Consider the following 13754-nt stretch of genomic DNA (forward strand, 5'->3'; position numbering starts at 1 on the left):
ATGCATGTAGTGGCTTATAATTAATTATCTCTGTTAGCACTTTCATGCCCAATTATTGAGTTTCACGTTGTCCATTTCCAATGGAAATTCATTTTCACGCTATTGCTGCTGCATGTTGTATAATGTTCTCAGTTCTCTGTCGTACAGAAATCTTGGTAGCAGAACATACTATAACTTTGTACCAATCAGTCAACGACAGCAGGACATTAGTATCTGATGGAGAAAAATTCCGGCGAGACTTCTTCAGTCTGGGTGATTCTAAGAACCGATACTTGGGGAATATGGTACAACAATATTCCTACTCAAACTGTTGTCTGGGTGGCCAACAGAAATCATCCGCTGCTCAATGATTCATCGGGTGTGCTCAAGATTGGGGATGATGGAAATTTGATCCTCCTGGACGATCATACAGGAAGTGTCATATGGTCTACTAAAATCCCAGAACCCTTGTCATCAAAAACTACTTTTGCGCAGCTCTTGGACTCTGGAAATGAGAGCGTTGGGAACACGGAAAGCTATCTTTGGCAAAGCTTTGACCATCCTTCTGATACAATGTTAGCGGGAATGAAGCTAGGATGTGACTTGAGAATGGGTTTAAATCGGTATCTAACATCGTGGAAGAGCACAGATGATCCTTCTCCAGGAGAATTCTCTTTTGGTATTGATCTTCATGGACTTCCACAAGGAGTCCTTTACAAGAATTCTATGAAAAAGTTTCGCAGTGGGCCTTGGAATGGACAACAATTTGGTGGAGCTAGAGTCAAATCCAACCCCGTCTTCGACTAACTTCATCTCTAATTCGGAAGAGGTGTACTACAAATATGATCTCTATGACGAGTTAACAATGTTAGTGTTGCATTACTTTGGCGTACTTGAGCGTGTTGTTTGGAACAATAAGAGCCTCCAGTGGGTTGTCATGTATACAGATCCCAATGATGCATGCCAAAATTATAACCAATGTGGCTCCAATACTATTTGCACAATCAATGAGCCTAGAAGATGCAGCTGTTTGGCTGGATACAAGCTTAAATCATCACAAGATTGGAACATACTTGTTTCATCGGATGGGTGTGTTACCAGGAACTCATTAAATTGTCCCGAGGGAGAAGGATTTGTAGAGATCAAAGATGTGGCAGTTCCTGATTTGCTGCAGTTTTGGATGAACACCAGCATGACCCTTAAGGAATGTGAAGCAGAGTGCTTGAAGAATTGTTCTTGTACAGCTTATGCAAGTGTGCATGCTAATGGAAGAGAGAGTGGTTGCTTGCTCTGGTATGGAGATCTTGTTGATATCAAAAGATTCGCAGAATCTGGTTTTGATTAAAAATTTGGTTTTTGAAACTGCTATTTTGAACTGGATTGATTGTGTTGGCAGAGTCCATATCAAATTCCAAAAAGAAAAAGAAGCTGGAATTGGTGATAGTCTCAGTGTCAGTAGCATTAGTGTTGCTTGTATTAGCCTCCTATATCACACTGAAGAGAAAAAGACGAGGTAATATTCTTTGATTGTTACTGCTTCAACCAATCACCCATTTCAAATTATGAAAAAAAAAATAAATAAATAAATCACCCATTTCAACAAAAATATAACGAAACCAGCCAACTAAGAAATAAGACTTCATCCCATGATTCGGTAACAAGTTATTACAATGTTAACGTAGAATCATGTGTTTTCAAACATGCGAAACTGAGCGGGAATTTCCCTAGTTTCAAAGCAATACAAATGAGGACAACCACTTTTGGAAAACATGTTGCCTGAAATGGAATTCTTGCTTCCGAATTGTTCTTCTTTAGACTTACAATTGGATTGGTAATGTTGAAGTATCTCAAAGAAAATATTTGAATGGTTTTATTTACACTGAACAGAGGAAAAAAGATGCCCCCCCCCTATTTTTTTTCTTTTTACTTTTTTAATGATTAAACAAGTTATTTAAACAGAATGGGGGTTGGTGAAGGCTAACGAAGTTTAAGCCACTCATTTTACCAAAAAAAATTATTTATATGTGCCTCCTAAATTTGACTTATGTTGTGATTAGTAGGTAGACGACCAAAAGTTGTTGAGGAAAATTTAGAACTACCTATTTTCGATATGGACACCATTGCAGAAGCTACTAACAACTTTTCTCCTTCAAATAAGATTGGAGATGGTAGTTTTGGACCTGTTTACAAGGTAAATTCGATAAGTCATTAGGGTGAACATAAATATTGTCTGATTGTAGGTCAATCTTTGCCATGACAAATTGGACTAATCTTGTTTTAATTACTGTAGGGTCAGCTATCAACTATACAAGAGATAGCAGTTAAGAAGCTCTTCCAAAATTCCAAACAAGGAATCAGTGAGTTCAAAAATGAGGTTATATTGATTGCCAAACTTCAGCATCGAAACTTGGTTAGGCTTTTGGGATGTTGCATTCAAGGAGAGGAAAAAATGTTAATCTATGAGTATATGTCCAACGGAAGCTTAAGAGCCTATTTGGCATGCGCTTTGTTTTTAGTGTTTTGTTTCTGGCTAAAACAAAATTAGTGTTTTTGTTGTAAGAGTGTTTTGAAAAAAATTTGGAAGCACGTTTGGGAATTATATTTTGCTGTGAAAATGTCAGAAACAAAAACATGCAAAACATGTTTGGTCACTCTAACTGTTACAATGTTGCATTTTATGAAATAATAAATTTATATCATTAAATTTTATAATTTATTTACAAATATGTCTAAAAATCACATTTTAATAATTCAAATATTGTCAATATTTTTTCATATAAAAGGCCTAAATTTTTTTTGCAATAACCTTCAATTTTATTATCAGTTGTTTGCAAATCCTATTTCAGTCATTATCTTCACAAATATTTATAACTAAAATTCATAAAATAAAATAAAAAGTATATAAAAAGATCATAAATTAAAACAGATTTAGCCAAAAAAAATTTATTTCGATAGAGATTTAGCCAAAAAAAAATATTAAAACAAGAATTACAGACCTTGATTTCAAATAGATTTAGCCAAAAAAAAAAAAAAAAATTTTGGTTCGATAGACTAATTGATTTAGCCAAAAAAAAAAAAAAAATTAAAACAAGAATTATAGACCTTGATTTCAAATAGATTTAGGCAAAAAAAAAAAAATTTATTTCGATAGATTAATTGATTTAGCCCAAAAAAAATTTAAACGAGAATTGCAGACCTTGATTTTAGTATGACTTCTCAATCTTTTAAATGGAAAAAAAATAAAAATAAAAGCTTTTGAGCTAATAGATCCCCCATGGAGAATCCATTTCCAACATCTGTGTGCGCGCTTTTTCAGGCATACCAAAAACAAAGAAGCTTTTAGTCTGATTTTAGTATGACTTCTCAATCTTTTAAACAAGTATATGTATTGTGTGTGCGCTTTTTCAGGCATGGAAACTATGGACAGAAGGAAAAGCTTTTGAGCTAATAGATCCCCGATGGAGAATCCATTTCCAACATCTTTTGCATTAAGGTGCATACAAGTTGGACTTTTTTGTGTGCAACAATGTCATCAGTGCTGTCAATGTTGACAGTGAGACTGCATTGTTGCCTCAAGGCCCCCAACCAAAACAACCTGGTTTTTATACAGAGAGAAGTCTTGACGACATAGAACATACACCGGCAGAAAGACAATGTACCACAAACAAGGTGACTGTTACATTTCTAGAGGGTCGATAAAAGATTCCTACTACATTTGTTTGTCACAAAACTTACAATTTTGTTCTTTGTTATGTAAGCCTTTTGTGAAATAGAATTATTTTTTTTAAAGATTATGGAGGGTGTCTTCACCCCCTTCAAGGATGAGACTAATGACTTCAGATTAATCTTCCATCATGGAAACTAAGGGAAGGACTTTAGCTTGCAGCGAGTTATATTATTCTGCTTGCATTGGATTGAATATGACAGACGCTGCAAACTAAACTTAGCTATTATATATGTAATCTGTATCATCCTGTTGCACGCATCAATTGGGGCCCCTAGCGCTCGACAATGGCTTCTTGTTGAACTTTATTTTCAACCAACAAGTTCTGGAAATGTTAGCAGGGATTGTTTGCTGAAAGGCAGCTATCCTTCATGATCGACTTATTATTTATTTATTTTAATGTTGTGATTCATTATTGGACAACATATGTAACCCCCACTGTTCAATTTGGTTTTTTGATATGTGATGCATCTATATCAGTCTTAAATTGCAGTATAATAACCACAAAACCTCTATGTACTTTCAAAATTATGAATAAAATCTTCAGTTTAATTTAAAAACTCCTTAGAAGTTAAAAAAAAAAAAAAGTTATCAAATTGCCCCCATATTCGTAACCAATACGGGTGTACACGGTCAGATTTGATACAGTTCTTAATGGAACTAGAATTGAACCGTTTCCAATGGTTCCTAAAAAATTAGAACCGGAACCGTTGGGATATGGAATTGAACCGTGAAAACCGGTCCGATTCGGTTCCCATTATAAAATTTTGAAAAATAATTTGTTTACTTTTCAAATATGTATATATATATATATATATAAAATTTTGATATGTTATTTAAATTTATATATATATATATATATATATATATATATATATATATATAATTTTGATATGTTATTTAAATTAATGCATAAATACTTACTGAAAATCACATTCATTCCGTCAATTAGTATGTTTAACTCACTTTAATTAACATTATAAACTGTTGTTACAAGAACCAAACATCATGGGTTAATGAAGTAATGATCACTAGTGGTTTTTTTTTTTTGTTTTTTGTTTTTATTATTATTATTATTTTTTTTATGTAAACATTGAAATAATAATACATTAGAAAAAGCTGAAAATTCAGAATGCATCATATCACTCTATATTTGATCCAAGGAATTATAATATATATTATCATAATATTGTATAATTTAAAAATAATGTATATTATATACACAATGTATAATCGATTCGGTTCGGTCCCAAAAGGTTTGAAACCAAAACCGAACTGAACCAAAACTCAATGGTTCCAAAATTTTGGAATCGGGACCGGTACCAACCGGAATCAAACCGCTGGTTTAGTTTGGTTTGGTTCTCCGGTTCCACTGTTTTTTGTGCAGCCCTAGTACCGGACCCATTAACTTGGTTGTTAAATGACAAAATTAATTTTATTAATCAATGTTAAATTAAAATACTAAAAATTATTATTTTAAAATTAAAAAAATAATAAAGGACCATTAAATAATGTTAAATTACTAAATTATTTAAAATAACAAATTTATTATTTAATATTAAATTTTAAAAAAAACTATTTTAAAATTACAAAAACAATTTAAAAATTATTATTAATATTTTAATTTAACATTAAAAATAAGGTCAATTTTGTCATTTCACAACCAAGTTAATGGGTCGGTCACGAATAAGGGCAATTTGATAATTTTTTTTCTAATACTACTTAAAGTTTATGCATGAAGATGCAAGAAATTCGTCCTTTCTTTCTCTCTCTAGAATTCTTACATTTCAACCAAAAATATCTCTCCCAGCTCTATCCATTACTTCTCCTATTTATAGATACTTACAAATATTAATGGATTGCTAGATCTAGGCCCGTTCCTCTGTGAGTTTTGGTCATCTTTGATGGGCCATTCGCGTTCGGTCCATATGGCAGTGTCTTTCTATGGGCTTGACCCATCTGTACGGACCGGATGTCGCGTTTGCGGGTCATATCCGGCCCATGTCACTTCGGGCCTCCTCAACTGCCCCCATAATTACCCCTTGTTTAATAAGGGGGTAATTATTGAAGGCGTCTCATCATGATGTTGACGGCTCGAGAAACCCATATGGGGGAACGGACGGTCAGATCCGGAATCAATGTTCCGGGGCTCGATGAATTTCTCGCCTTCCTGACGCTTCGGCCCTCGGGTCCACCTTGCCTTTATAAGGCTCTAGAATGCCACTTCATGCCTTTTTACCGTCTCCATCATCAGTCAAATCTCTCGCTCATCTTTTTAGAACAGTGCTAAATCTCTTCCGGTGAAATTCTTCAAGAGTCATTCTTCCAGCGATCTTGCAGTGCTCTTTGTTGCTTTCTACCTCAGAGGTTAGTTTTGTTCCTTTTTACTTTCGTCAGACTTCTTTTTACCCTTTTAGATCCTTCAATCGCTTCTACCATGGTTGTAGATCTAGATGTTCTTCGTATGAGACTTAGACTTCCTGACAACATCCAAGTTAGGGTTTGCCCTAAGGATGTTAATATTATGACCGGTGCCGGCCTTCTTCCCGGCGAAGTTTTATTTACAAACCTTCAACTGAATGTCGTTAGGTTCCCTCTGCACCCCTTCTTTAATTATGTCTTCAATAGACTGGGGATATCTCCCCTGCAGGTAAACCCCAATTTCTTTATAATCATATCCGTTATGCTACTGTTGATTCGTGACAGAAGTCTGGACCTTGACCTCATAGATCTTCTTTTGTGTTATAAGGTCAGTAAGATCCGAACTAACGAGCCATTCTACCACCTCTACCCGATCGACAAGATGTCCATATGTACGGATACAATCAAATCTGAAAAGGGTTGGAGGGATAACATTGTGGGTGTTAGTGGGGCCTGGTCTTCGCCGGCTGCAGAGGATTACCCAATCCCGAGCGCCTTTGGCGTCTGTTCTGTCTTCTTATATAAGAAATTCAAATCTCATAAAAACGATTGTCCCTGCGAAACATGTGTTCCTCGCTTTTGTACTTTCTTATGTCGCTTCTTAGGCATACCTTGTGATGACTTGAGCTACAGTGTTTGCAGGGATAGGAGTAATTACTTGAAGAAATACGTTCTGAACGATATTCCTTCTTGCTCAGACCTCCTCACTTCAGACAACCTTCTAGCGCTCTCATCCCTCGGCTATACCATGAGCAGGCTTCAGATTCCATCCTTTGGTAGGAGGAAAAATACTCCCCCAGCCACTTCTGCTGCTGGAGCAACCTCCTCTCCTGCATCAGCCTCTTCCTCAGCCACCATCTCTGACACCATCCCGAGTACGGTGGCTATTGATCCTGTTGTCAGCACCCCTGCTACCAACCCGAGCACGTCTCCACAAATCACTACTACCCCTGCTGCCGCTGGGGGTGCTCGGGACAAAGAACGAGGCAAAAGGCCTCATCCTGACGGTGGAGTCAACCTTGAGGATGAACCTCTTATAAGAAGGACCCGAGTCTCTGGGCCGAGTGCTCTCTTGCATCGCCCAGTCAGAGCTCCTGCCCCCTCCGGGCCTGTTGCAGCTGGTGCCTCTGCTTCAGCTTCAGCTTCTCCTTTTCTTCCTGTTTTACCACCATGGGCTCCTCGGTACACCCGAACGGATGGGACGTTCGTGAAGCCGAACGAGACCATGTTAAAGGATGGCCAGACCGCCATGGCGTATTATAGGAGCATGTGGACTCCGAAAGACCTTGAGGCGGCGAAGAGTCTGTCCCAAAAGGATGTGTTCAGCCGCTTTCCCCAATCTGCCATGGAGGTGACTTTTATTTTCTAACTCATGAATCCTCTCATACTATTTGGTCTTGCCTTCGTCCGACCAGGCTATCGGTTTAACCAGTATTCATGTATATCTATGTAGACTTTGTTCGGTATGATGGCTATGCAGAAGCAGGTGGAAATGGGGAACGCCAGGGCCCGTAAGTTCTCTAATAGCCTGGATGTGGGTAATAAGGAAAACGACCTTCTCGCCAGCAAGAATACCGAGGTATTGGCTCGGCTTGAAGAAACCGAAAAAGAAAGAGATGTTCTGAAGAAGGAAAACGACTCTCTTCAGGATGAGAAGGATGCCCTCCAGCTTGAGAAGAGTGTCTGGCAGACTGAACGTGATTCAATCAGAGACGAAAAGGCAGAGCTCCAGCGCCTTCTGGCTGATGAACAGTCTGCTCGGATGGCTTTTAAGAAAAGAGCTCTGGACGAGCGCAACGCTCTGATTGATACCATCAGCAGAGTGAATGGTGGAATGCTGGCTCTTCATGCTCGGTTCTTAAGAGTCGGAGCTCTTAGATATGCTCAGGGATTCCGAGATGGTTTCTCCGACCGAGTTCCGGCTGAGGGACAGACCAGCTCAACTCCGGATAAGATTGATAAGGATTTAGGGATTGATCCTCTGGGGGTCTATGTTGACCCAGAACCCACCGAAGCCGAGCACATATTTGATGAATGTCAGGAGATTGCTTCCTCTAGGATCACTACAGCTCCTCCTACCGTTCAGCCTCTAACCGCTCTTCATTCGTCAACTGTGGTATCTCCCATAGTCACTGCTGACGTTGGCCCCTAGCAGAATGACTCTGTTATTCATCTTGATTCCCCACCTCGTGAGGGTGAGATGGCTGACGGGACCAAGGAGGCGGATCGGCACAACCAGGAGGCTGTCGGTATTGAGGCAGCTAGCTAGGACTCCTCCAGACTCTTCGATTCCATACTTTTTTGTAACAATGTGACTTGAATAGTTCACTTTTTGTAACTCCAATGCTTATTATGAATGAGATGACAGAACTCTTTTTTTCTCTTTTTTCTTTATGCTACGCTCTGTTCAAACCCATTTTCAATATATATATATTTTTTATATTAACTTTGTCGTGTGCGTGTTTTTGGCAAGTGCCTGGCGTTCGGCTTATGGTACCAGCTGCCACTTATCTTGCTTAAGTGCCTGGCGCTCGGCTAGAATGCCACTTGCCACTTGGCTTTTCATTTTTTAGCAAGTGCCTGGCGTTCGGCTTATGGTGCCAGCTGCCACTTATCTTGTTTAAGTGCCTGGCGCTCGGCTAGAATGCCACTTGCCACTTGGCTTTTCATTTTTTAGCAAGTGCCTGGCGTTCGGCTTATGGTGCCAGCTGCCACTTATCTTGCTTAAGTGCCTGGCGCTCGGCTAGAATGCCACTTGCCACTTGGCTTTTTCATTCATTTCATTTTTTTTTAAAACCCTTTGAAAAGGAAAGTTATTTTTATAAATTTCAGGAATTTGCACATTCATACGTACTTGATTGACAACAAACAACACCCAATAAAGCCGAAACTTAGCTTTTATTGGTAGTACCTCTTCAGAGACGTAGCATTCCAGGGCTTGCTGACCAACCTTCCCGCCATGGTCTCTAACGTATATGCTCCCTTCCCCATGACTTCTGCAATTCTGTATGGGCCTTCCCAGGGTGGCATCATTTTTTTGACTATCCCCACCTTTCTTTTCAGAACCAGAACGCCAGGGGCAAAATCTCTGTGTTTCACTCTTTTGTTGTGACTGTTCGCCAATACTTGCTGGTATGATGCTAACCTTATTGCTGCAGCGTCCCTCTTTTCGTCTATCATATCGAGGTTCAATCTTAACATTTTGTCATTCTGATCTCGACTCCATGCTAAGCTTCTGATAGTTGGGACCAAGTGCTCAACCGGTATAACCGCCTCGGTACCATATGCCATTGCAAACAGGCTCTCCCCAGTCGGCTGCCTTGGGGTGGTTCTGTAAGCCCATAGGACGTTCGGGAGCTCATCCAACCACTTCACTTTATGGTCCTCCAGCTTCTTCTTAATGCAGGCAAAAATTGTTCTGTTTGTAATTTTTGCTTGTCCATTGGCCTGGGGATGACTTACTGCAGCCAACTTCAGATTAATTCCATACTCCTCCAGCAGCTCTCTTACTTGCTTGCTATCGAGGTTCGTACCATTATCCATGACTATTGACCTTGGAATGCCGAAACGACAGATAATATTGCTCCAAATAAATCGTCTCACATGAGTCTGAGTCACGCTTGGATATGGTTCTGCTTCCACCCACTTAGTGAAGTAATCCGTGGCCAGTAGCACATACTTGTTCTGAGCTCTTGCCGTTGACAGAGGACCGACCACATCCATCCCCCATTGCGCGGAAGGCCATGGCGAGGCCATTACGTGCAATTCCTCAGGTGGTTGGTGGATCAATGGTCCATATCGTTGGCATTTATCGCACCTTCGAGAGAACTCCTCCGCATCTCTTGACATGTTCGGCCAGAAATACCCTTGTGTCATTGCTTTATGCGCTAACGATCTTCCCCCAGAATGATTGCCACATACGCTTTCATGAATAGCTCGCAACACCTGCTGCGACTCTGCGGGGGTGACACACTTCAAGTATGGGCCAGAGTAGGACCTTTTGTACAGCTGGTTATGCACGATGGCGTATTTTGCAGCATTCTTTTTGATTTTCCTAGCTTCATCCCTTTGCATAGGCAAAACGCCATCTCGAATATAAGTGATGATGGGGTCAATCCAACTCGGTTCATACGGTATGACATTGACTTGCCAAGGGTCAAAGTCCAAAGGTTCTTCGAAAATAGATGGCTGGGTCAATATTCCTATTGGAATCACCCTCGCCAATGTTTCACCAGAACTCGAAGCACTACATGCTAACCGGTCCGCATCTGCGTTCTGTTCCCTCGGTAACTGTATGAATTCAATCTTTGCAAAGTCCTTGGCTTTATGCAGAACGGCAGAACGATATGCCTTCATCGTGTCATCCTTGGTCGCGTACTCACCATTTACCTGCCGAACAATCAACTGTGAGTCACTATAAACAGTCAAACTTCTGACCTGTAACTCTCTGGCCAACTTTAGCCCATTCAGCAACGCCTCGTATTCCGCTTCATTATTGGTGGCTCGGAACTCAAGTCTGAGTGCTTGACTCAAAGAAGTACCCTCTGGGGTTTGCAGTTTAACCCCAATTCCTGCCCCCATCTGGTTAGAAGAGCCATTCACATAAAGTTTCCAAGAGCCGCACCTAAGGTCTTCTTCCGTATCCTCAGAGTCACATTCTAGCAGGAAATCGGCTACCGCTTGTCCTTTGACAGCTGTTCTCGGCTCATACGTTATGTCAAATGAACTTAACTCTATGGCCCACTTTGTCATTCTGCCCGAGAGTTCTGGCTTGTGCATAAGCACTCTGATTGGAAAAGTTGTTAGAACAGCTATAGGGTGGGATTCGAAATAATGCCTCAACTTTCTTTTTGCGTTTACAAGTGAAAGTATCACCCGTTCGACCTTCGAGTATCTTCGTTCTGCCTCGGTCATTGTTTTACTGACATAAAATACCGGGTGTTGCACCCCTTCCTTGCAACGAATCAGAACGGCACTTGTCGCAACACTAGATACTCCAAGATATAGAAATAACTTTTCTTCTGGATCCGGGGCTGACAGGACTGGTGGATTCTGCATATATTCCTTCAAATGGGTCAATGCTTGTCGTTGCTCATCTCCCCAGACCTGTCTTCCATGACTCCGAATCGTGTCAAAGAACGGCTTGCAGCGATCTGACAACTTAGAAATGAATCGACTTAATGTAGCTATTCGTCTTGTGAGGGCTTGCACCTCTCTGATCGTCTTTGGCTCGGCATTTTTAATCAAAGCCTCTGCTTGAGCAGGGCTAACTTCAATGCCTCTGTGGTTGACCACGTGTCCCAAAAACTGACCGGAACTCACACCGAACGAGCACTTGGTTGGATTGAGCCTCATCCCATATCGCCTCAGCACATCAAATACATCTTGCAGATGTTTCAGATGATCATCCTTCTTCCTACTCTTTACCACCATATCATCAATATAGGCTTCCACAATCTTTCCTATTTGATCCTTGAAAATTTTGCTAACAAGTCTTTGATAAGTTGCTCCCGCGTTCTTTAGTCCGAAAGGCATAACTTTGTAGCAGTATGTCCCTCGCTCGGTTACAAAAGAAGTTTTTTCTTCATCTGCCGGGTCCACAGGGATCTGATTATAACCTGAATAAGCGTCCAGAAAGGTTAAACGCTCATACCCGGTGGTGGCATCCACCATTTGATCAATCTTTGGCAGCGGGAAGCTATCCTTCGGACAGGCTTTGTTCAAATTGGTGAAATCAATGCATACTCGCCATTTCCCATTCTTCTTCTGCACGACAACGACGTTGGACAACCAATCAGGGTAGTGTACTTCTCTGATGAATCCCGCATCAAGCAGCCTATCAACTTCCTCGGCTATGATTTGGTTGCGTTCTGGAGCAAATCTTCGTTGCTTCTGTTTTACTGGTTTGAAATTGGGATTGACATTCAAGGAATGACAGGATACGGAGGGATTAATTCCAAGCATGTCTAGGTAACTCCATGCAAATACATCGGCATTGTGAGACAAGAAGTCAATTAGCTCTTGCTGCTCTTCCCTGGTCAGTCTTACTCCTACTCTGGTAGTTCGCTCTGGCCTGGACTGATCGATCTGCACATCCAGAAGGGGCTCTTCGGTCCAGTCAACTGACTCCTCCACCCTGTTCTGCTTGGGCGGAGGTTCCTGTAATTCCTATCTGGGGCTCGCCGATCGGACGGGCGCCTTCCCTTTCCCAGCATACTTTAGTGTGACGGAATAACACTCTTTGGCTGCAACCTGATCCCCACGAATGTCTATCACCTTATTTCCATCGGGTCCGAAGCACCTCATGACCTGATGCAGAGTTGAGGGTACACCTTGGACTCTGTGAATCCATCCTCTTCCCATCAGGAGATTGTACGAGGGGTGAATCTCCACAATTCCGACGGGCTCCACCCTCTTGCCATCGAATCCTAACAGGGGATTTCCAGTGGGCTTGAGCCTTTCTGGTTTAATCTCGAGCCAATCAAATGTGTCCCTCGACATGACATTCGCACTGCTCCCGGGATCGATCAGAACTCTGCGCACCAGGCAGTCCGCCACTGTCAAACTGACTACCAACGGGTCTTCATGGGGGACTTGAACACGCTGCAGGTCTGTCCTGTCGAACTTTATCTGTATCGATGTGATCTGTTGGTGTAGAGTATTCACACTGCTGACCCTTTTCTTCATCTGCGCCTGCCGTAGGCGCGCTCGGAGTAGCTCATCTGAATCTTCGTTGGGCTCGGGTCGACCGTGGATAGCATTGATTATACGAACTGGTTGTGAATTGTGGGAGCTTTGTTTATGACTCCTTTTTATTTGTTCCATCGGTCGATTCTGCTCTGTCGCCGAGCCTTGAACATAACTCGCGAACTCCCCTCTAGCTATCAACATCTCCACTTGCCTTCTCAAATTCCTGCATTCGTTAGTCTGATGACCGAAATCGGAATGGAAAGCACAATGTTTAGTCTGATCCCTCTGTTCGAGGGGTTGCCTAATTGGCAGTGGTGGATGAAACTTATCTTTGTTCTCCTGATATAGCCTCGCCAGAGTGACCTTCAGCGGAGTGATCAGCTCTTCCTCCCTGGACCTCTTTTCTGCCTTCCAGGAGGTCTGACGTTGCGGCTGAGCCTGCTTCTGCCTGATCTTTGCCTTGGACTTTTCCTCGGTCGACACGAGCGACGCTGTCCGAGCATTGGCTGCCTCCTCTTCTTCTAGGCGCACAAAGCCATCGGCTCTTTCATTGAGTTCATCCATAGTCGTCGGCGTGTTCACTACCAGACTGGTATGGAACGGAGTGCCACGTGTCATGGCTAACTTGAAGGCTTGAACCGCTGTAGAAGGGTGGCATTCGATCACCATACTCTTAGTGAGATTAAACCTGGTGAGAAAAGCCTGGAGACGTTTATCTTTGTGCTGTCTCATTGTGAATAGGCTCGAGATGTCCTTCGGCGGACGCTTGTTCCCATAGTACTGGCTTATGAACCGATCGCACAGGTTTCGGAAGCTACCAATGGAGCTCCTAGGCAAGTTCTTGAACCAGCTGAGCGCCGGTCCAGCTAGGCTTGTAGGGAAACATTTGCACATTAAAGCGTCGTTTTCCGTATTCAGGGCCATCTTCAACTGGATATGG

At 41.6% G+C, this 13754-nt stretch overlaps 1 protein-coding gene across 1 annotated transcript; it reads left to right on the top strand.

The window, feature by feature from the left end:
* Positions 1–216: 216 nt before the first annotated feature.
* On the top strand, positions 217–786 carry LOC132281796 (S-locus-specific glycoprotein S13-like). Its single transcript, XM_059783466.1, has one exon. It carries the CDS (start codon positions 217–219, stop codon positions 784–786), a length of 570 nt encoding a protein of 189 aa, XP_059639449.1.
* Positions 787–13754: the final 12968 nt, after the last annotated feature.

Source organism: Cornus florida, unplaced genomic scaffold (assembly GCF_030987335.1).
Source record: "Cornus florida cultivar Cherokee Brave unplaced genomic scaffold, ASM3098733v1 CherokeeBrave_3.0.0_Hap2_Chr01, whole genome shotgun sequence".
Taxonomy (NCBI): Eukaryota; Viridiplantae; Streptophyta; class Magnoliopsida; order Cornales; family Cornaceae; genus Cornus; species Cornus florida.